The following is a 21644-nucleotide window of genomic DNA, read 5'->3' as shown; positions in this document are numbered from 1 at the left end:
TTCCAAGCCGAGTTTATAAAGCCGAAACTTACTGTACACTTGAGTCGGATTTTCCCCGCGCCGTGAACTACTGTCAGTCAAGCTTGTTGATCCTTTGTATATTTGTGTAGGGTTGTGTTTGGTAGATGAGTCGCAGTTTTATTAGGGCGAGAAATGACTACCAAAAATTCCGGATTGCGGGCAATGCCTGGGTTCGTTCTGTACATACGTTGAACTCGCAATCTTGCGTCGGCGGAGAGTTGTGTCAACGTCAATCGACCCGCCCGCAAACATAAGCAATCAAAGAGACTCTAGCGTGACTACGTCGATCACAGTCGCACTACTGTAATGATGAATTGAAAGCGGCTACATGTTGGTTGCTCCGCAAAAGGGAGCGAAAATCCGGGAAACTCCTTGTCAAGATTTCCAATTCCGGGCATGTGAGAGTTCAAAGCGGGAACAGGCTCGGATTGCGAATGAGTTCAGCTGCTGACTACTCGACCTGACGCCTGACGCCTGACGCCTTTGGACCAACCCAACAGCCCAAGGACGTGCCATTATTGGGTGGGTAGCTTGGAGATTGATGAACATACGCCGATTTTAAGTGTGCAAATCACTTCGTGCTCCAAAAAGCATCGGCAGTGTGAAGACGAAGTGTCACATGTCAACAATGCCACACTGTACATATTCACTCACATGCCTTGGGATTGAGGTGAATTGCATATGCATGTCGGAGATCTGGAAGCGCAAAGCCGAATGCAAAGTCTCCTCGATCTGGGAGCAGTCGTGCAGCGTCTGAACTTGACTGCCAAGGCATAGAGACGCTCGTAAATGAGAAGCCACGTATCATGGGTCGTATGCGAGTATTCTGGTCTCGTTGTAGCGACAAAAATTGCACTGCCTTGGCGTATGTTTGGTGCTATGGTTGGCTGGCTGGCTGGCTGTGTTGAAAAAAGGGACCGGGCTGGGAACGTTGAATTTAAGGTTCGAAGGGACGGTTGGCAGTTGCTGGGGTATGCACGCCCAGCCCGCTTGCGTGCGAAATCCTTGCAAGCCCGGCGCACGCGCACGCCGCACGGCAGTTGGGCGATCGTTTTCAATCTAGCACCGACTTCGAGGCCACAGTATGTACCACTTCGTCAACTTCATCGATGCTCTGCACAGCAGGCGCGCGGGGGAAGAGAAGTGACATCAGCCTGGTGTTGAATTGCAGCTTTAACGTGTATTTCTTCTGGGCTCAGGGTCTGGATTTGAACAGCCAATCTCACTCCGGGGTAGAAAGTGTACGATTCGTGGTGGTCACGGGTGATCTCACTTGGGTGAAGACGTGACTCAGGTGAGCGGTGACCATGCCAGGTGTCTTTGCCAACTGCTGGGACAAGGCCAACTGCATCCCGGCAATTGCCGCCAAGCGTGGTCAGGCTGCCCGATGTCTACCACGTCCGGGTACCAATGAAGCCTTGTCGCATGCTGGTCCAATGCTGGAAAGAGTCGAGCACGGCTCGGGGAGCATGCTTTCGCGTCACCCCCAACGGAATAATGGCGACAGGCCTCTATTCGCGCAGGTCATCACCCTCTTGAGCCTTCGCTCCATCGATGCTGATAGAGCACGGTGTGAACAGCGACTGATGGCGTGACGCCGCTTCGACATCAATGCAACTTGCCTTCAAGGTCAGGAAACGCTGCACTTGCAGAAACGAGGTTGGGAAATTGCACGGAAACGGGTTCAGAATAGCAGCAATAGAGTTGAGAATGGCAATTAGACTCTGCGAAGTTACTGGCACTTCGGTGCCAAGTTGACTGGGTCCTCGAAGATGAGACGCAACTTGACCTTGGGGACACGTGTTTCACCAGGCTTGAGACCAGCCTGAAGCTGGTCTCCGATGCGTACGAGCAGGCTCCAATGCGAAGGGTACCCAGCCACTGGTGCAGCTCGTTGGTCGAGCTGATAAGGTGACAGAACCGAGCGATCGGGAGAGGGCCTGTGAGTTTCATAAATATGGAGTGGGCAGTGACAGGGCGGTGAACTCCTGGTCCCGGACCCAACGTGATGATGCCAGAATGGACATGCGAGGACGTGGACACGTCAAATCGAGTTCGTATTGCGAGAGGAATGAAGAGCCGAGAGCGTGTTGTGATGTCGATATTGCGGAGGCTGTATGCACTGGTGAATGTCCTAATTCGTAAATGCACTCGAGCTTAATCGGTTTCGTTGGCCTCGAGAGGACCAGACAAGCATTTCAAACGAGCAGCGCACTTGATTTTATTTCCGTGCTCTTCATGTGCTGACACAACCTGACAGTGCTGCTGAGTACTCTCGTGGTTGAAAATATAGAGTTGCGCAAACGCAATTGAGGCCTGAGGTCTCCCAGGCGCGGTAAGGTTACCTAAATTACTCCTTGTGCAGAACAGCGGTCATTCAAGATTGACTTCGTTCGGAAAGCATGGTATAGCGGAATGCTCGAGTCCCCTCTCGGGCCAGAGGCCCAGAATCTCATGATCTGTCGGCAATAGAAGCCGTTTGTTCCACATATAAGAAGCCATGCGATTCTTCGGGTGCTTACATTCGGACTGTGAGCTGCGATAGCTATGGCATTCGACATCAGAAACTCTGTGCACGAGACATGATCTGCATTGGCCCACAAGACCTGAGATCAGGTCACCGCACATTAGCCATTTCTCCTCGTTTCGTGCAAGACGCTATGGGTGGCTCGAGTAATAAAAGAGTGTCGCAGTATCACAACAAAGATGGCTGCGTTTCGATTTCGCTCCTGTTGGCTGCGCTGAGGACAGGCCGTCGCATTTGGGCATATATTGGGCTAGTGGAATTCAGATACTCGGTTTGACATGATCTTCGCTGGACTGTCCAAAGGAAAGGTCTGTAAGGCCATTCGGTCATGCCATGCTGGTCCGACTGTGACTTCATTCAACTTTCGTACGTCGTATCTGCCAACCGAAGATGAGAGGAAATTCTGCCAGCAGTGAACTTGTGATCCATTCGCGTTCCGAAATGATCGTAATGCGGTGATGCTGCCAGATCTATCTCGAGCTCCGTGACTGCTTCACACCCAAGGTCGTGTAGGTTGTCGGTCGGGACAACAGTGGCTGCATCGCGAAGGAAGTGCTGCAGCAGGATGGTGTCTCCTGTAGCCATCTTTGTTATGGTGAGTCCACACTTCCAGAATGAGGAGATGGAGAAACATCGGCCGGTTCTTGCGACAGGACTCCAGCAGCAGTCTCAGTGCTGGGGGCTCAACACATCCAACGACTTCATAGTGCACGCTGAGCATTAGCAGACCAATGATTGCTGGGTTGCGAATTTAGACTTTCGGCATAATGAATGACACATCCAGGCTGCTGCTGATGATGACAGTCAGTAGTCAAGCTGTGGACGGAAGGGACATCTTCTGCCGGCTCATTTGGTGCCGGATCAGGAATGAGCTACCGCGGGCCGTCCCAATCTGTCTGGCCTGTCGAGAGCAAAGCAACAAATGTGGTATTCGTGCGAGGAAGAAGTGGTCGACACGGAGGCGGGTATGTGGTATGGATTCAGCCGCTCGGACTCTGCATTGAAGTCGGGCCGTGATGAGGAATCTTCCTTGGTCGAATGATGAGGACCATGCCGTTTGAGCAGCGCTCACTGCCGTCATAGCGTCATAACAAGTCTTCAGTGCACTCTACGGACGTGGAGCAATCCGAGTCCGCGGAAGTGCCTATTTAGGAGGAGGGTGCAGGGCGTGTAGATGGAGTATTCGTGCAATAAAGCTGATCATCAGGCTAAGTGAGTGTGCGACGGGCGTGCGGTGGTGGAAGCATTGCCCATCCGAGCTCGACCAGGGGCTCGCGTGACGCGGTGAGCTGCCTGTGGTGCTGCTCCAAACGGGAAATGGACTGGCAGGGCAGGGAAGGGCAGGGCAGGGCAGGGCAGCAAGAAATGAGACACGTCTGCCCTGGCGAACGAGCCTTGATGAGGCTGGGAACTTCCGCCGGCCGAGGCGAGAAGGAGACGCACACTCGAGTACGGCGGCCCAGCAGGTCTGAGGTGGCATGCCGCATGCTTGGTGAATAGCATCACCATCACCCTCCGCTCCAGCACGAATCACGCTCGTGTTGCCTGCGCCCCGTCCACGCAGCGTCAGCAGTCCAAGAGGCCAAGTCTCGGCCAACAATATGCCACGGTCGGTGGGCGAGGCGGTGGCGTGGAGCCTGAGGCCTCACATGCGCCCCCCGCGTCGTTAACCAAAGCGGTTATGCGGGCATCACATAATCATCGGCGGACGGATAGAAATTCAGTGCGGACGCTGTGCTTCAGCCGAGCCCGGTCGCTCGCTCGGCAGATCCTGCTCTCTGCCTCCTGCCTCCTTCCTCACCACGACTTCACTACTACTCGTCAGACTCAGCGCCGCTGCCCGCACAGCACAGCGCGGTGGTCCATGCGCCCTGTTCACAAACAGAGTTTCTTAGATGCATGGCGGCGAGGGTAGGGTTGCCCATGCGTCGCAAGTGTCGTCGACGGCACGATTACAGATGGCTTCCGTGTGCTGATGCTGAGTGCTGTGCAGCGTGCACCATTGCGGGCTGAGCATCCCAGGATTACCCATCGGCGCCAGCGTGACGGGGGTTCCAGCGCTCTGGCGCTCCGTGGTTCACTGCGCAACTGCTGTGGTAGCTATATGAAAGATCCACCATCCGCCTCCCAATGCTCATACGCCTTTTGTAAACACCTCTGCTGCTGCCTCATCACACTACTGGCTCCACTCCACCTCGATGAACCATCTCTCTACTAGCTGCTGTCTTCCCCTCACGACACGTATTTAAGAGTTGGTCCACATGGCTCACCGCAGCCAGCTTCAGTGTCTAAACAATACCACCGTTCCATATCACAGCCATACGATGACCCCATCGTTGGCGCACTCCCCAGTCAACAAGATGGCCACGCCACAACGGACATCATCTCAAGACTCGACATCCGACAGCATCAGAAAGCGAGTATGCAAGGCCTGCGATCGATGTCGATTGAAGAAGAGCAAATGTGATGGCGCTCACCCTTGCACTCGATGCAAGTCTGACAATGCTATCTGTGTCTTTGGGTAAGTGATGGACCGATCGATCAATCGGCTTGAGCTGATCATTGTCAGCGAACGGAAAAAGTCTCACGACAAGGTCTATCCGAAGGGATATGTGGAGATGCTCGAACAACAACAAGGCCAGCTGGTATCTGGTCTCCAGGAAATGTACAAGCGATTAGTCGAAGCAAACGCCTGGAAAGGATCACCACTTGCAGAGTCGAACGGCAATCCCTTGACCCACGATATTCTTTCTGCCTTGGACCTACTCGAGGCAAGGCACGACGGTAGTGGTGAGCTGGAGACATTTGAGGAGGACTGCACCAAGTTGCAATCGCGGCTATTGGCAGATGGCGCTGGCTACACTCAGCAGCGACGAGAATCATTCAGCTCGGACTCGGAACACAGCCAACACAGTCACGCCCGCTCGCAATCGCATAGCACGCCCACTCTTTCCAAGCCTGCGCCCGCAGTGTTCAAAGAGAACTTTGCGTTCGGCAGCGCGCCATCATCCCCTCCAGCACACACTCCGGCTCGTCCACCTCACAGATTATCCTACTCGTCAGCAGCTCAGCCATCGCCTCTTCAACAAGCCTCACCACTTGCCAATGATCCCCAGCTCTACCAAGCAGAATGGGCATACCCAGACACCACGGCCAGCTATGCGATGCGACCTGACTTCGCCATTCAAACACCAGAGATCGACTCGAAACTCCACAATCTCAATGGTCTTCCATGGGAGCCCACTTCCGCACCATACGAGGCAAACATGGCGGCGTTCACGTCTTACCCACCTATACACATGTCGAACGGCTTCGGAGATGGACCTAGACTGCAAGACGGAGCCTTTCCAGGATTTCAAGCCGATTCCATGGACCTCGAGTTCCAGCAGTACATTCAGGTCATGACATGACGATTGGGCAACACATTCTTTGTTCCCCTCTTTATGCGTTCGACCGGTTGAGTTTGGATCCGATAATTTAGATACCCGCCATGATATAGCATAATCGGCGATGGCTTTGCGTCAAAATGGTCTGGGTCGGCGACTTGCCAAGGACTACTTATTAACGAGTGTGTCGCTTCTTTATTGCTGCGATTTAGCGTGGACAACGGGACATCCCACCGCCTTGGTTGTCCATAGACATGGGAGTCGGCTTCGAATTGCCCAGCCAGGCTGCTTTGTATGGTACCACGAACAGGAGACAATTCGGGAAAGCTTCACTTTGAGCACGATCACAAATACCTGCTCGTAATTAGCTGTCATGAGTGTGCAGCACAACTAAGAGTTAGCTCATCACTGAGTTCTCCATCCACCTGCATGGACAACATCTCTCTCACGCTTCTGATTCGAAACACTTGTAATAAATTTTCAACTGAGATTCTGTTTTGCCACCTTCTCCAGGAAATGGTATGGCCGTCTCAACCCTGGAGACGTACGGTCGCCGAAGCTTTAGACGGCGTTTCACATTGTGGTGCGCAGAGAGGAGAAGAATGAATTCTCAACGAGTCTCTCAACGACTTAGTAGTAATGCGTTAATAATAATAATAATTGTTGTCGCTAATCTGCAATCTCGATTGGCGTCTTGACCGTACCACAGTAATGAATATGTTTGATGGAACCTTGAAGGCAATCGCCGGAGGAAGGTTTGAGTCAGGAACGGCTACGGTCTGTGCGTGACCCGGAGAGGTTCAAAAAAGATCCACGTTTCGTTTTCTTTCCTCACCACTCACTTCTCGGAGTTGGCTACCAAATTAGAAGTGTTGTAAACCTCCTGTCCTCGACAACAAGGACACACCATAGTTTGTCGGTCAGTCAGTTGTTCCGTGAGGAAGTCAGTACTACATGAGGTTGAAATTAGGCTAAGATGCCCCTCTGCTTGTGGGCCACGGCTCCACAATAATAATGGAGATGGACACTGGAGCTCATCATCTCGACAGTTTGATGCTTTTCCACAAGATTTTGGAAACATTCTACGCGCCGTGCGCAAGGTAACCCCAATCCAGCCCCGAGTTTGGTCTCGCAAGAATGGCGTCTTCACAGCCATCTGATGCATTCACCTTTCTGCCCCAAGGCGGCATTATCCAAGAATTTCGAGTAGGCGGGCGCAACATTACACTCGGGTTTCCATCCGCTGCGTCATACAAAGAGAAGAACCCTTTCTTTGGAGCCAACATTGGAAGAGTAGCAAATCGGATATCGAACGCGAAGATCAACGATCTGAACGGCAAGAGCTATGAGTTGGCAGCCAACAATGGCCCAAACACTTTACATGGTGGCGCAAATGGTTGGGACAAGCAGGAGTTTGAAGGTCCTACACCGACCAATCGCAAGGGGCGAGATGCTGTCATGTTCAAGTATCTGAGCAAGGACGGTGAAGAGGGTTTTCCTGGGACGGTGCAGATGAGGATGTGGTATACTCCGACCCTCGAACATGACGATGGCAAGGAGAAAACCAGCCTTGAGATTGAGTATGAAGCAGAGCTGGTTGGCGACGAGGTTGCTGAAACCGTTGTGAGCTTGACGAATCACAGGTAAGCTTCCGAAGCCATATGCGCTGTCAGAGATCCTTGTGCTGACAGAGATCCTGCAGCTACTTTAACATATCTGATGGGCCCACTATCGAGGGCACAAAGGTAATCGTACCCTCCAATCTGCATCTGCCGGTGGACGAAAACGCCATACCTACTGGTACGATCGAACCATATCCTGAATTCAACGCGAACGAGGAATTCGTCCTGGGCGCTGAGAGGCCCGACCCGGACCACTGCTTCGTTGTAAATCCGGATCCTTCAAGCATTCCTCTTGACACAAGGAGTCAGCCAATGAGGAAGCTTATTGAGCTTTATCATCCCAGTACGAAGATTCATCTTGAAGCGCTTAGCACAGAGCCTGCATTCCAATTCTACGCTGGGCGGTAAGCAAATGCATACCATTGTTTTGAGACAGTTGCTGACTCGGGGTACTATCTCAGGTTTATTGACGTGCCCGCGAAGGACGGTCAGCCAGCAAGAGGACCCCGAAGCGGTCTCTGCATCGAGGCGAGCCGATACGTCAACGCCATCAACAATGACCAATGGAGGCAGCAGGTCGTTCTAAAGAAAGGTCAGATTTGGGGCAGCAGGACTGTGTATCGTGCCTGGACCGAGTAGCATGCCGTCTCAGCCCTACCAGAGCTTGACAAAGCGAATGCACATTTCTGATGAACCCGCGTGGGAACTTGCTCCATCCTGCTCAGCTTTCCCTTATCATTGTAATCATTTTCAGCACTAGCAGTGTTCCAAGCCGCAACAGGAAAATGTTTTCACATGATGATTTCCCAAATCACAACATCACGCCCGCGGCCACCAAAACTCAACTCGGCTTTCGGCAAGCCGAATTCGGCCAGCGAGCCATCTCCGACTTTGGTAGTGGTTGATCACAAATGATCGCTGACCATTTTGTTGTTGCAGGAACGTTGGGATATGATGAGGCAGGCGGTCAATAATAGCGCAAAGTCATCGATACCGCTGACAAGTACCGTTCGCGTGCAGTATTATTGTGCCGCACGCATACCACAAGGCCAATTCTGGCACTCGGATGACCGAGCGACCATTATTTCTCACCCATACCACTCTGGGACCGCTCTCGCTAGAAGGATTCGGGAAGTTCTCCTCGCAAACCTTGCTGATGACTACGGCGGACTCCTGAACGCAAGCCACGTGCGAGAGTGCCCACACCGGCTATTAATTGGACCTACAGAAGAGAGTGGTTTTTGTGATGACACTTCGCAGCATTGGGTCTACGCCACTCAAAAAGAAAAACGCCCGCCCAGTGTATAGTACAAGTCACAGATCCACCCTCGATGTCAATGGCTTTGGCTTTGTAGCACCAAATTATTTGGAATGCCGATTTGTGGATCTTGAAAATTTTTCCACCTTCACAGCTTGGACTGTCAATATCACTTTCGAGCGATTATTATCGACAGCACTTCTTCTTTATTAGACTTCGACAACCAGCGATCGCCTATGATGATCCCCAGGTACATGGGCTTGGATGGAAGCACTAGCCGCGGAGTCAATTGGCTGCCGTGGAATGTTCTTTGCATCGCATTAGTAGTGCCGTTGCGTCAAGCTACGAGAAGAAGAAAGAGTCTAGGTTCATCTCATCAGTGACAGTCTCATCAGCATATGTGTCAGATCGGATCGGAAAAGATTTCTACCCCGAATGAATCGACTGATTGACTGAGGATTGAATACCCTGCGGACGTAAGGAATCTCCATAGTTTGCGCAGGAGTGACAGGTGAGCGTGTTGCTTGCTAATAAATAATGACGTTATGGTAAGAACTTTCCCGCGGCCGAAATTTTGAATCGGTATTGCATGGTTGGACCGGTCTTTCTTGCGTGATGTGATGACTAGACGAGACTACTGTAGAAAGCCGCGCGGAGTCTAGACTGGAACCGATGGAGTAGTGACATTGTTGGAGAAGTGCGGCAGGAACTCGCCGGTTGCTGCTTTGATATGTGTGCATCGCTATTGGGCTGACCACCAGGAAGTCCAGTTCAGATTTTCTTTCCCTCCCCACTCCAAACTTCCGCAGCGCGAGTTTCCCCTGCAGCGATAGTTCTACCGATCTCGGAAGAAGCTACGGGAAGAAAGCCGTAGGTCTCGATGGCAATGGTAAACACCGGGTTCGATTTGGTAGCTTTTCACGTATTCAGAGTTGAAGCCGGCGTGGAAAGAAAAACAAATGTCTTTTTTTCTAATGAAGCGCTAGTGAAGACCAAGACCAAGATCAAAGCCCGCCGTCGTGTCGTGTTACTGTATCCTGTACACACACTCACTACTACTTCTCTTTCTTGATTGGGGAGCGGGTGATCGCGATCATCATCAGGAGGAAGCTTGAACCGAGAAACATCTTTTGCATGAGCGATACGATGATAATTCTTTGTGCCTGAATTCCTTCGCATTCGTACAACCTCGTTTCTCTCTGATGACACTTTGCAATCTATTCTACCCAACCTCTGCCCACTCACGGCAACATTTCCGCGCCAGAATCACGCGATTCTTTTCGTCCGGCTTACGCTACGGCATCGCGGCTTTGCGCAGTTCCGTGCTTATTAGCAACCCCCCCCCCCCAACAAATCCCGTCTGTTGCAGTGTTCGGTTCACGAGTTCGGTAGACAAGGGTTGTACTTGAACGGGTAATAAGAGAGAGAGAGAGAGACGTACTTACTGTATGATGCAATAATGCAACTTGAATGCGATCCGATGCGATCTAGATTGTCTTGGCTTGTTCTGTACATGGGAACTATGTACTGTACTGTACTGTAGTCCTTGGATGATGTTGATGTGCGAGGTTGTCCATGTTTGCGATGAGGGAGTTACGAGGACAAGGCTACATTTGTTGTTGGGAGAGAGAATGAGATACATGTGATGCTCCACCTTGTTATGAAGAACGACGAGGGTAGGATATGGTGACAGATGAATTTAAGAGGCAAAGCTGATTCATCCAATGAACACAAATTGCGCATGAATTATGTTCGATTACTCAGGATGATGAATTGAACTGCGACTTTGCTGTTTTAGTGTACTACGACTGTAGATTCTCTCATCCAGTGTGTTTTTACTGTTCTCATGTTCGAAGCAGGTGAAGCTGTCCGCCGAGATTCGCCAAAATCCTCCTCCTATAGCCACTAAAGAGGCCTGATGTGGCATTGAATGCGATCGCAATTCCTGGTTCCTCCAGACTGAGCCTGCATGTGATTGCGCAGTTGCTGAGTCCGCGTTCATGCCCTTGAGATGACTCACTTCCAGAGGATTGCGTGCAAAGTTTGGATGCTCCCTACCACGACTGTGGATACGTGCTCGAGGAGAGTCCAAGCCGGTCCCTCACTGAAGCTTATTATGCCTTTGACGACCCCCATAAGGCGAAGGAATACTTTGCGGATTCCTAAAAGTGTTTGCCGGGTCATATTTTCCTTTGATTTGCTTCAATCGAGGCACATTACCACCCCAGTACGCGGTCAAAGGGTCAGGCAAAAGATGATCGACATATCCCGGATAAGCACTGTCGTCGCTGCCAGGCCTGAGTTGTTTCGCGAGTGCGTTGATGCCGTTCAAGAAATCGTAGGATGTCGGAGAGATTGGGAGAAGGGGGTCTGACACGTAGCTCTGTTGGAAAAAAAGTGCATCTCGATTCCAGTATGCGGTGGCATCTTGTCGAATGTCGGCGATTGCCCCGCCATTGAGATCCCAGACGATGAACCAGATCAACACTCCTTTCGGGGTCTGGTCGATGTACTGGAATAAAGTATCGACGGCAGAGTCAGAGAGTAGCGTGTTGCGAGTGTATTTCAGACTCTTGGAGTAGAAGTGTTGAGGGATCTGGCCGAAAAGATCTTGCACAATGTCGATGACTTCGTGAATGACGGTTGTCACCACCCGACTTACGATTGAAATGCCAATGATGCCGTCAAAGAGCGAAAGACCAAGATTGAGCCGGTTGAAAGTTTCCTCATCTCCGAAGAAAGTGCCCGAGTAGATGGCGAGGTCTACCGTTAGAACGAACGTGGAGGCAAAGTAGCGAGACAGGTCCGGATCCGCGACGAGTTTTTGCCACGCCTTGAATGAATCTGCGAGGCCTCCGATAGTGCCGGCGGTGATGTTGAATTGGTAGCTTGTGACAGTGCTTGGCGCTGGAGAGGTCTGCATGGTGAATTGCGTGGCTATCGCGAAAGACCAGCCTGCCCCTTTCATGGCGAAAAAGAGATCTGGATTCTCCGAATTCGAAGCCGTAACGATGCGGCCGTCTCCGAGCACGCATTGCATAGAGACAACCTGGTCAGCTGCAAGCCCAAGGAGTCGTGATAGCGGCCCAAGTCCTCCTATGGCAAGATGTCCTCCTGTGCCTATATCGCCAACAACACCATACGCCATGACTCGATCTATCGCTGCTAACTGTCGATCCAGATCCATGAGTAGACTGCCAGATCCGAAGGTGACTTGTTGAGTGGCCGAGTTGTATGAAAAGTCCTTGAGAAATCTGAGGTCGACAACGAGAGAGCCATCTTGTCCTCCAAGTCCTGAAGACGAACGAATCAGTACAATCCTTTCTTCCCCAGGCTGCGATGCACAATCATACCAAACCCACGATAGCTGTGGCCGCCACTTCTCGCCTGGACCGCAACACCATACTCATACGCGCAGGACACCGAAGTGGATATTTCGATCGCACTGTGCGGATACACAATCGCAGCAGGTGTCCATGCCGCGTCCAGGTTGTATGGCCGTTGATCTGTCAAGCCAAACAGCAAGTCCTGGGGGAATGCATATCGAGTCGTGTCTCTGCCAAATGCGGTGACAATGCATTCCTGGAAAGGGCCGTTGGGAGGTATGAGGCCGCCTAGGTCACCCACTGCACCCCCAAGACTCACAGTTACGTCTTCCACGACGGGCTTGACTCCTTGCAGCCCATCCCCCAGTACGCCAAGGGATTTGCCGAGCCCAAGGTCACCAAGTGACCCAAGTCCCAGGTCCGACATAGTGACAGCAGTCGTTTGCTTCGGAAGACGACTGTGATTGAGTCTTTCCGGGAAACATAGTTTGTGTCTCGTTCAGGACTCTCATCAGGAGTCCTCATCACTGTCCCTCGCAAACCTGCACTGCTAATTTCCTATCCTGTTGATATTAGACTGTATAATTTCGGGCGGGTCGGGCCCAACCTCTCATCACTGACGAGCTCACCCCTACACCCTCTTTCAAAGTTTCGGTGGTATCCTCTATACCCTGTGGAATAGCCCGCGAGGATTATGCATGTGAGGAGGGTTATGCATATAAGGAGGACAGATCGGATCCACTCTCCCCCTACCAGTGTGTTAGTCATCCTAAGTAAAGCTGAATTTCTCTAAGTCCTTCGAGCTGGATTTTTGAGACAACGCGACACATAGATATAGCGATTTTAGTAAAGAAATAGAGGCAATAGAATGCCCTCTTTCGGACTAGAATATCCACTCTATAATAAAGGGCGTAGGTGGATAAAGAAATGGCCTCAGAATTCAAGATGTCCCCACCAGAGTTTCTTAGGGATCAAATATACGCAGGCATGACCGGATAAGTTCTGTCCTCCTTATATGCAAAACCGTGAGGAGGACAGAGTGGATCCACCCAAACACATGACTCGTGTTCTTCCTAGCGAAGTGACTGAATTTCTCTTAGTCCTTCGACCTGGATTTTTGAAGAACGCGCCACACGGATATGGCGATTTTAGCAAAGAAACAGATATAACAGAATGCCCTCTTCCGAATAGAATTATGCACTTTTTAGTCTTCGATTCGTGTAGGCTGAACGGAAATTGTTGGTGCTAAGAAATACGTAGGCGGACCGGATGAGTTCTGTCCTCCTTGGATGCAAAACTATATTGAGTCATTCGGAGGCCCAATCTACCGGCGTAACGTTACGCTACTATTCGCTTCTTGAAAGAGGTGCACATTGAAAGTAAGCTCGGAGGTGCAGGGGTATTCGCAGAATGGAGCCTTGCTAGATCTGGAGCACGGCTCCTAACAGGTAAATAAGGCCGTCTTAGGCGAGCGAGAACCTAGAGGCGGCGAAGTCACTCATGTTGGTGATCTATGTTTATAAGGCCTGAGGGTGCAATTGCGCGAGACGGCCAGGACACAGCCTGACATCCGCGTGGTCGGCGACTGAATGCTGGTCATAGTCAGGATCCGGCGAAGATACTTTGATGAAGTCTTGAACTCGAGTACTCGATGTTTTAGGCAGGGAAAGCCGAGGTTTTGTCCATTCGTCTTCACGACTTCCCTATCTGGATCGAGAGTATGGCCTCATGATATGGAAGTTCCGGGGTACCAAATTCGGGGTACCAACACGGGGCTGGCTACGCATCCGGAATTTGTCTGCAAGAGGAGCAGGCTGCGACTCGCCAATGGCGAGCGGCCGATGGGACTCCTCACGATGCTACGACCATACGCAGCAGTGTCTCAATCCGGCGGATCCAGTTCGAGAATAAGGACCGACCCACGCCAGCGCGGAACAGCATTGGCAAAGTGCTTGGCAAAGGCTTGATATCGCGGCTTATGGATTTCATGAAGCCACGGACACCGGCACTCCGTGCGCCCTAGACTCTCGGGTTCGAGGAGATCCCCAAGCCTACTTTGCAACAACCCTGGATGGATCTGTATACAGCAAGGTGAAAAGAGTTCGTTAGTAATACTTGGTTGTGCGTAGCTCAGACCCTCTCACATGCGATTAGTAAGTTGCGTTCCTCATTGTACAGCGTCTGATCACATCGGAGTGAAAGTGGGTATTCCCCAAACCCTTGCTCCTCATGGATTATAGCGAATAGAAACTTGTTATTCAGCGGTCCGACCCTAGTCACTTTCACTCCGATGTGGTAAGACGCTGTATGTAGACATGAACGGCAGTTGCAGAGACTGGCACCTGAGTGGCTGGATCAGGCTGGGGAGACCATCAAGCTCTTGTAGTGCGTCTCCTTATTATTAGTCAAAGTGTCCCCTTATGGCGCCGTAGCTCTTTTCGGTATGTATCGCGAAAGCGACCTCATGCAGGACGCGTCACGTGTTAACCCAGAATGGGCACCATCAAGACCCCGGGTAACAAGGCTACAAAAGGTGCCGAGCCTCCGGTATGTACTGCCAAGAAAGGACATTGCATGGCTCTCGACGAACTCTTTGATTTACCCTTTTAGCGCGATGTGGGTGACTAGGTGGATACTTTCTCAATTTTGGGAACAGACGCGATTTACTGCTTCATCGGACCGCAAACTCGTTGCTGCCATGGAACTTGATAGAGATTCCGTTCCGGTCGGCTCAAGTTGATTGCGCCTTTATTAGGCTTTGGTGGGAAGGCCTGTGAGGTCTGAATGCATGGTGCTCGGCTTCGCAACGCGGTAAATCGTCCCCTGGCGTCAATATCGGGTGTGCTTTCGGATGCATTATTGTCAATTTGAAGGACCCTGGTGAATGTAGACACTGCTTCGAGCGTGGTCGTGACAGCACGTGAGACTGAATCGCCCTCGCAGACACTGTAGTTTCGTTCATGGCCGATCAGAGGCCATTCCCGTTCTCTTGATGAGCACTTTCCATGATGACCCTTGCATATGGCAGAGTCGGCAGTTCCTGATCATGCACGTCGATGTGTCTGCTCTGCTGCAGCCGCGGGGCCACGGGTTTGCGTCTCCAGGGAAGAGATGCAAGCCTGTTGAAATATCCAGTGTCGCTTCACTACTCCAGTCCAACAATAATGACGAGTGCAGATCCAATGCTGAGGGCCGAAGAGCAAGGAAGGTGGTGATTGATGTGCGCATGGAACGGATACATCTCCACAATCCCAGCCGTGGTGCGGAAACGCTCTACTTCCACAGTAGTCCACGCAGCAATAAGCAGCCGAGAGTTGAAGCGTGGATGTCCGGGGTTCTGATGGATTCGTAGAGCCTCATGCAGCTATCAGGCTTCGGAATGTCTCCAGAGTCTTTCGACCCTGCTGAACTTGGTGGAAGCTGAACATCGAACACAGCGGTATCTCATCAGGATCAGGGCTTACATTTTGCAAGATTGTCTTGTCGAGGCTGTATGAAGCCACGTAGGCTGGACGATGAAGAGGGGATGAGGTCCGGTGGGAAGGAGAAGTCGCGACCATCGGCGTCTTGTGGTTAATAAATGTACTGGCTCGATGCAACGCTGGGCACTCGGCGACTGGCTCTCGGGAATTCTGAACAGGTGAGTCCCACACGCGTTGCCAAGACTATGAGAATGTCGAGATGTGACGACTTGTCGTAATGTTGCTTGAGCATATGGAATCTTCCTTTGCAGTATGCTCTTGCAGACGCAATGGAGTCCAATGAAATCTTGATGTACTCGACCAAGCCGCATCTCGTCCGAGGTAGATATACGTGTCTTGGCGGATGCGGTATTGCATGAGCAACGGCATGCTAAGAAAGCCTTCTCTTCTCGATGACCGTAGAATGTTGCTCTTGTATGCCGAGGTGGAAGCAGCAACACTACTGGACATCAATCATATTCCGTCCATCAAAAGGTGTCGTCGGAAAATGAATTCCTGCGTTGAATCTCCCCCCAAATTACAGAACCTGCAGGTGACGTTGTTCATATCCTCGACGTGAAGCTCGCAATGATATACCAAATTTAGACTTCTCCACGCCGCAACCTTGTTCGGCGCAGGAGCACGACACCTGCATATACGACGGCGACGGGGTGGCAGGGAAGAGGGGCGTCATGGCGCTTGCGAGCAGATCATGCTGCCTCGACCCCGACTCGCTCAATCCGTCCTGCCAGCCTGATCAATCGCGTTGCCGCCGCCTCTCACTCCTCCCTCAGGATCTCCATCATTGCTGACCTCAGAACGTCCCGCACCTGAGCAACCAGCAGCGTCCCGAACCCGCCCGCAGACTCCAACCAAGCAATCCTGGTCACGCGCAGCTCCGAAGACAACTCAAAGACCTGCTTGTACACGTATACAAAGCACAAAGCGACGGCGAGGTCGTAGAATAGCAGTCCAATGGCAACGCAAGCGCACTGCGCTTACTGCTTCGAAATCCTCGCTGCCAGCTTTGACCGCCGCCAACCACTTTCTCTGCCACAAGTCGAAGACCTCTGGGACCGGTATCACGCGAGCAGCGAGAAGTCGTTGGAAGATGGCAGCGATGTGGAGGAAGATGACGAGGAGGGCATAAATGGCGTAGAGGCTGCTTCGGCCAAACCAGCAGCTATCAGTAGGCTTTTGAATCGCGAGCCCGCGCAGAGTGCGGCGAGCAGTAGTTCCAGCTTGCCATCGAGTGGGAGTTCAAATAAGAGTAAGACGGAGCCGAGTTCTGGAACGGCGACGCCGGCTTCGAGTATGAGTTCGCGATCGAGTCTGTTCTCGTCCATCAGGCGGCGTGGAAATTCCGAGGCTGAGCATCCCTTATTTGTGACGTGGAATACCCTGAGCAGGAGTGGGCACAAGAGTCTGAGGGGTTGTATTGGCACATTCGAGCCCCAAGAGCTGGATCATGGCTTGAGAAGTTATGCGCTGACGAGGTATGTGCACGCGTTCCCACGCCCGTAGACTCCATTGTGCTGATACGAGTGACAACAGTGCCTTCGAAGACGTACGCTTCCAACCTATCCCCTCATCTCTACTTCCCTCTCTCTCCAACCATGTCACCCTCCTTACCAACTTCTCCTCGCCGAGTAAAGATCCCCTAGACTGGGAACTCGGCAAGCACGGTCTACGCATCTCGTTCACGCACCACGGTCGGCGATATGGTGCCACATATTTGCCCGATGTCGCGAAAGAGCAAGGTTGGACGAAGGACGAGACTTTGATCAGTCTGATGAGAAAGGCGGGCTGGAGTGGCAGCAGCTCACAGTGGCAGAAAGTTTGGCGCGATGGTAGAGGAGAGTTGGTCACGTACGAAGGAAAGCCAGCAGGATTGGCTTATGCCGAATGGAAAGAGTGGAGAGATTGGGTAGATCAGCAGGACATCAAGGAAAAGGCACTGAAGTAGAGATGGCCAGGCGGCTTCTTCAACAGCGAGGCGCTGGAAGGGCATTTGAGAAAGGTCACGTCGACCTAGATACGCTGTAAGCGTCCATCAGCAAGCATCTCCCTTTGCCCGCACGAGCCAACTTTCATTGCCTTGTGCAGAGCTGCGATCGTTCCGGAGAGCCTGCAAATTCAGCATTGAGACTGCCCTTCCCGTATGCCATCACGGCTTCTCGTGCTTGGAGTCACACAGGCTCTTCGGTCAGAAGTTCTCGATCTTGTAAACTTCATATGCCACCTCTTCATACGGATGTGCCTTCTTCAACGCCTCCACTACAGCTTGGGTCACTTCCCTCCCTACACACAACGTCTCACATCTTGCTTCGCCCACCTCTTCCACCTCGCCAGGCTTCCCAATATGAGGGTTTGCTGACGCTGAAGGCCGGAATTGTCCGATTCCTGGTGTTGTGAAGCAGCATTCGCTATATTTGGGCCCGTATTGACCTGCTCCAGCCGCAAAGATTGCCTCTTTGATTTTCGGGAGGTCGGCGGGTGGGGTGAAGAAGACGAGTTTGTAGCGTTGGGTGTCTTCTGATGTTGTTGACATTGTGCGAGGACTGGCGCTTGCAGTAGCAGGGAGTTTGCCAGGCAATGCTCTTTCTGACAGTGTACAGTGGGTGTAAATCGGAGACGCAGAAGCACGGCTGGACGATGGACAGCAGGGCCTTGAGCTCAGCTTCGATACTCACTTTTAACTTTGACGGCGTCTGCACTTGTGCAGGCACGAAGCAGAGTATGGTTGTTTTGCGGTATGTTCTATTCTTTCCGCTCTACTGGCTCTTCACGATGATTGCAACACAACCTATCGTCCAGCTCGATGATGTCAGATCTTCTCTGCCCCTCCAGCCCACTCTCACAGCTGCTGCAGTGCCTTGAAGTTTGCGGCGATCGTCTTCAGCACAACATCACCCGGCCGTGCTATGACACCAACTTCCAGCTTGGGCCAAGCTCCTTACGTGCTTGCTCAGGACTGCGCGGACGATGATGGCACGGAGCCAGCGCCGAAGATATCGCGTTGTCATGTTGGCGCACTATCAGCGTGGAGGGGGAGGATGCATTGATGTCAGTAGTGTGGCAACAGCAAGCATTGTTGTGCCATTCGTTTGCTTGCTTCCAAGCGAGCAAGCAAGCATCCATGATTCCAAGTCCATCACATGCCATGACGTGGACCTTCGTCACATACCCAGGTCGCTGGCCGTGGCCACCACGACTGCTGCTTGCCCTGCGCTGCGACTGTGACTGCCGCAAACATATACAGTACTTAAGAGCGCCCGGCGGTTCTTCCTCAGCACTTCCTTTCTCCCATCAGCCATCAACAACACGAACAACATCCTCAACCAACGGAACCATCAGCCTCTATCACTCACCACACAACACACCTACGAACACCGCCAACATGACTGACGCCGGCCGCAAGGATCTCTCCGACAGTACGCCTTCTTGACTCCCCTTGCCTCCATCACCGACTAACCACTTCTTACAGAGATCGGGGACAAGGTCACTCCAGACAACTCCAAGTCCACCCCCGACAAGGTCGGCGACGCTATCACTGGCGCCGGCGACAAGGTCCAGCGGTATGCATACTCAACCATGGCCTCCCTTACCCATGCATGACTGACTTTTCTCCCCAGTGACGCCGTCCCAGACTCCCACAAGTCCACCGGCCAGTCGGTCCAGGACAAGGCCAGCCGCGAGAAGGATGCTCACAGTGATGGTTCTTTCCTCGACAAGACCAAGGAGAAGTTGGGCCTTGGCAAGCACTAGGAGCATTTTAAGGACAGGACACATCTGAAGGATCATCATCTGCATCGACACCGAACTGAGTAGGTGGCCTGGGATCGCGCATCATGACCTGCTGTATGACATGGAGTTTGGTTGATGATTGATGGATGGCATGCCGATACCACTGTGATAAGATAGTCGATATGAGAATGGAATGAGAATTGGTCTCTGAAATGAACACGCAACTCTTGTCCTCGTCTTCGTGATGTTGTTGTGCTGTCTCGAAAAGAGTTTGAAGCCCAAAGTTTGATTGGTTTGCTTCCGCCACGCAATGCATTTCGGCCTGGGTGTAAGCAGCCACGATCCAATATTACTTGGAAGTCCGACTCCTCGCTCCTTTTCATGGCGCGACCTCATATTTCAATATCTTCCAAAGCCAGCATGATCTGCGCGAACCATCAGCAATAGTCCTGCACCTGGGGGAGGGACGACTCGCCTTCTCCATGTATCTGACACCCAGCTGGATGCCACTTTCGTCGTGGAATTGAGCTTCATCCGCGAAATCCTCGTTATCGTCGTCTAGGCAGGTCAGGCAGTTGACAACAATACTGCAATACCGATCACCCATTCTAGACGGCAACTGCCTTCTCGCCATGGCGACAAGCATCTTCTTCGAATCCTCCGCATCCTTGGAGTCAGTCGCCTCGGTCATGAGACTCAGCAACTTCCCTCTGCTTGCCTTTCCTTCCCCATCATACTCCGCAAACGAAGTCCACAGTCCGAGCTCGAGAAGGCAAACACCGAGGCTGTAGATGTCGTGTTGCATCACATATTCTTCCTCTGGATGCATACCTTGGCGCTCTGGATGGCGATATAAATTCTTCTCCCACGCTGCGTCGCCGAGCTTGCCTGTGGCATTGTGTTCTGCGCGAAAATGGCTGAAACCGGTCAGGAACACGGACTCCAATTCACCTTTCTGCCGCTCTGTGCGGAAGCCGATGATTGTCTCTGGCCTGATATTCTTGTGCACAAATCCTAACGAATGGATGTAGCTGACGGCTCTGGCAAGCTGTTTGGCAATGTGCATTCGCTCGGTGAGGCTATGCTCGACGGCATTTATTAGCATCTCACGAAGACTCTTTGGCGGTCCATCGTTATCGGTACCTGGTGGTTGCCGGAAGATGATCCGGAAACCGCCTTCTTCCTGCATGACGAACCTAAAATCGAAGGAAGCATTAGCGAACGTACATTCTCCTGCCTATGCTCAACCCACCCTTTGCACTGGAGCATGCCTACCCTGGCAGACTCCACGAACTGCAACTTTTCAGCCAGATCTCTGACATTCTTCGCCAAAGCTTTCGTCCGGCTCTTGCCCACGTGCTCGACACCGAGATCAATGCTATCGACCAGGTAGCGTCGCTTCGGATTACTGTACACACTCGCAGTCGAGAAAGGTATACGCTGCACATCCATGCCTTCTAGCTGACGTGCTGGCAGGAATACACTCACGCCCGAGCTCGTGCCGTCTTTTACAACTCCTCTGAGCGCTCTTGTGGCCTTCAAAGACGACATGCCGGATTCATCTTTGTTCATTGCCTCGTCATGCCCTTTCAACAACATGTCCACTGATGGCGACTCCAGCTTGAGAGTGATCAGTTTCCATGTCGGATCGAACCTAGTTTGCCAACGCTCCATGTCTTCAATGGCAGCATCGAGATTCTGCTTGACGAAGATGTACTTCCCTCTTTTCACCGAGAAACTCGGGGAACCATCTTCGCCCACACTTTGCTCTACTAGTCTTTCGAGCCTGCCGATGACATCCTTCAGCTTGGCTGTGAAAGCATGGTACAATCTGAGCTGCATGGTTTTGAAATCCTCATCCAGTTCATTGTGCATCTCCTTGATCAACTGGAGCTGGCTCTTGGTCCGAAACATTGAGCTTTCAATCAGTACTACCCTATGCTCAATCTCACTATCGGCCTTTCTGAAAGAGCGACACATCTCAACAAGAGCATGGCCATGGCTTGCACAGTATTTGTGAGTATGATGCAGACAAGATTCGTAGAGTTGTTGGCGCAGCTTACTTGATAGCTATGTCGATGGTCGCGACAATGGAGAGGGCAAGGCCAACTGCTTCCATCTTATTATGTACAGACCTCAGCAACCCAGCAGAACTTCTACCGTGCTGGCCTGCCTCAATTCACGCGAGCTGAAGTGATGACGGGTATCGCATCGGCCCAGACCCTGCGGGGGTCATGCAGGAGGAGCTAAGTTTGCATGTGGCTGCTGTAAGGCTGGCGCTAGTGAACAAGTTCCC

The 21644-nt window shown here is 52.0% G+C and overlaps 8 protein-coding genes across 8 annotated transcripts; 4 read left to right on the top strand and 4 right to left on the bottom strand.

The window, feature by feature from the left end:
- Positions 1–2285: 2285 nt before the first annotated feature.
- Positions 2286–3199, bottom strand: MYCFIDRAFT_212567 (uncharacterized protein). The gene has a single exon (XM_007933395.1). The coding sequence runs from the start codon at positions 2647–2649 to the stop codon at positions 2395–2397; it is 255 nt and encodes an 84-aa protein (XP_007931586.1). The 5' UTR covers positions 2650–3199; the 3' UTR covers positions 2286–2394.
- A 1877-nt stretch (positions 3200–5076) lies between these two features.
- On the top strand, positions 5077–6357 carry MYCFIDRAFT_216890 (uncharacterized protein; the record flags this gene model as incomplete). The annotated part of the gene is made up of 1 exon (XM_007933394.1): positions 5077–6357. One exon carries the CDS (start codon positions 5077–5079, stop codon positions 5956–5958), a length of 882 nt encoding a protein of 293 aa, XP_007931585.1. The 3' UTR covers positions 5959–6357.
- A 420-nt stretch (positions 6358–6777) lies between these two features.
- Positions 6778–8254, top strand: MYCFIDRAFT_87208 (uncharacterized protein). Its single transcript, XM_007933393.1, has 3 exons — positions 6778–7577; positions 7637–7960; positions 8018–8254. Exons 1-3 carry the CDS (start codon positions 7072–7074, stop codon positions 8193–8195), a joined length of 1008 nt encoding a protein of 335 aa, XP_007931584.1. The 5' UTR covers positions 6778–7071; the 3' UTR covers positions 8196–8254.
- Positions 8255–10960: 2706 nt separating this feature from the next.
- Positions 10961–12417, bottom strand: MYCFIDRAFT_124180 (uncharacterized protein; the record flags this gene model as incomplete). Its single annotated transcript, XM_007933392.1, has 2 exons — positions 10961–12108; positions 12168–12417. Coding segments are annotated over 2 exons (1398 nt in total), but the record flags the coding sequence as incomplete, so codon positions are not given.
- Positions 12418–16576: 4159 nt separating this feature from the next.
- On the top strand, positions 16577–17567 carry MYCFIDRAFT_33444 (uncharacterized protein; the record flags this gene model as incomplete). The annotated part of the gene is made up of 3 exons (XM_007933037.1): positions 16577–16701; positions 16822–17097; positions 17156–17567. The coding sequence occupies 3 exons, from the start codon at positions 16577–16579 to the stop codon at positions 17565–17567; spliced, it is 813 nt and encodes a 270-aa protein (XP_007931228.1).
- Positions 17568–17807: 240 nt separating this feature from the next.
- Positions 17808–18152, bottom strand: MYCFIDRAFT_33271 (uncharacterized protein; the record flags this gene model as incomplete). Its single annotated transcript, XM_007933026.1, has 1 exon — positions 17808–18152. The coding sequence occupies one exon, from the start codon at positions 18150–18152 to the stop codon at positions 17808–17810; it is 345 nt and encodes a 114-aa protein (XP_007931217.1).
- Positions 18153–18920: 768 nt separating this feature from the next.
- Positions 18921–19558, top strand: MYCFIDRAFT_71850 (uncharacterized protein). Its single transcript, XM_007933161.1, has 3 exons — positions 18921–19035; positions 19089–19179; positions 19237–19558. The coding sequence occupies exons 1-3, from the start codon at positions 19002–19004 to the stop codon at positions 19367–19369; spliced, it is 258 nt and encodes an 85-aa protein (XP_007931352.1). The 5' UTR covers positions 18921–19001; the 3' UTR covers positions 19370–19558.
- A 182-nt stretch (positions 19559–19740) lies between these two features.
- On the bottom strand, positions 19741–21467 carry MYCFIDRAFT_191189 (uncharacterized protein; the record flags this gene model as incomplete). The annotated part of the gene is made up of 4 exons (XM_007933391.1): positions 19741–19773; positions 19842–20463; positions 20592–21350; positions 21412–21467. 4 exons carry the CDS (start codon positions 21465–21467, stop codon positions 19741–19743), a joined length of 1470 nt encoding a protein of 489 aa, XP_007931582.1.
- Between the last annotated feature and the right edge of the window lie 177 nt (positions 21468–21644).

The sequence above is a fragment of the Pseudocercospora fijiensis genome, assembly GCF_000340215.1.
Source record: "Pseudocercospora fijiensis CIRAD86 unplaced genomic scaffold MYCFIscaffold_10, whole genome shotgun sequence".
Classification (NCBI taxonomy): domain Eukaryota; kingdom Fungi; phylum Ascomycota; class Dothideomycetes; order Mycosphaerellales; family Mycosphaerellaceae; genus Pseudocercospora; species Pseudocercospora fijiensis.
The sequence above is the reverse complement of the archived record's forward strand: the minus strand, read 5'-3'. Positions and strand labels throughout refer to the sequence as shown.

Bases quoted from the DNA above. Each gene is read 5' to 3' on its own strand.
- MYCFIDRAFT_87208 (XM_007933393.1), top strand. From the start codon at position 7,072: ATGGCGTCTTCACAGCCATCTGATGCATTCACCTTTCTGCCCCAAGGC. The intron at 7,578-7,636 runs GTAAGCTTCCGA...GAGATCCTGCAG, and splicing joins GTGAGCTTGACGAATCACAG to CTACTTTAACATATCTGATG. The intron at 7,961-8,017 runs GTAAGCAAATGC...GTACTATCTCAG, and splicing joins TTCCAATTCTACGCTGGGCG to GTTTATTGACGTGCCCGCGA.
- MYCFIDRAFT_212567 (XM_007933395.1), bottom strand. From the start codon at position 2,649: ATGTGCGGTGACCTGATCTCAGGTCTTGTGGGCCAATGCAGATCATGT.
- MYCFIDRAFT_71850 (XM_007933161.1), top strand. From the start codon at position 19,002: ATGACTGACGCCGGCCGCAAGGATCTCTCCGACA. The intron at 19,036-19,088 runs GTACGCCTTCTT...CACTTCTTACAG, and splicing joins CCGCAAGGATCTCTCCGACA to AGATCGGGGACAAGGTCACT. The intron at 19,180-19,236 runs GTATGCATACTC...TTTTCTCCCCAG, and splicing joins GCCGGCGACAAGGTCCAGCG to TGACGCCGTCCCAGACTCCC.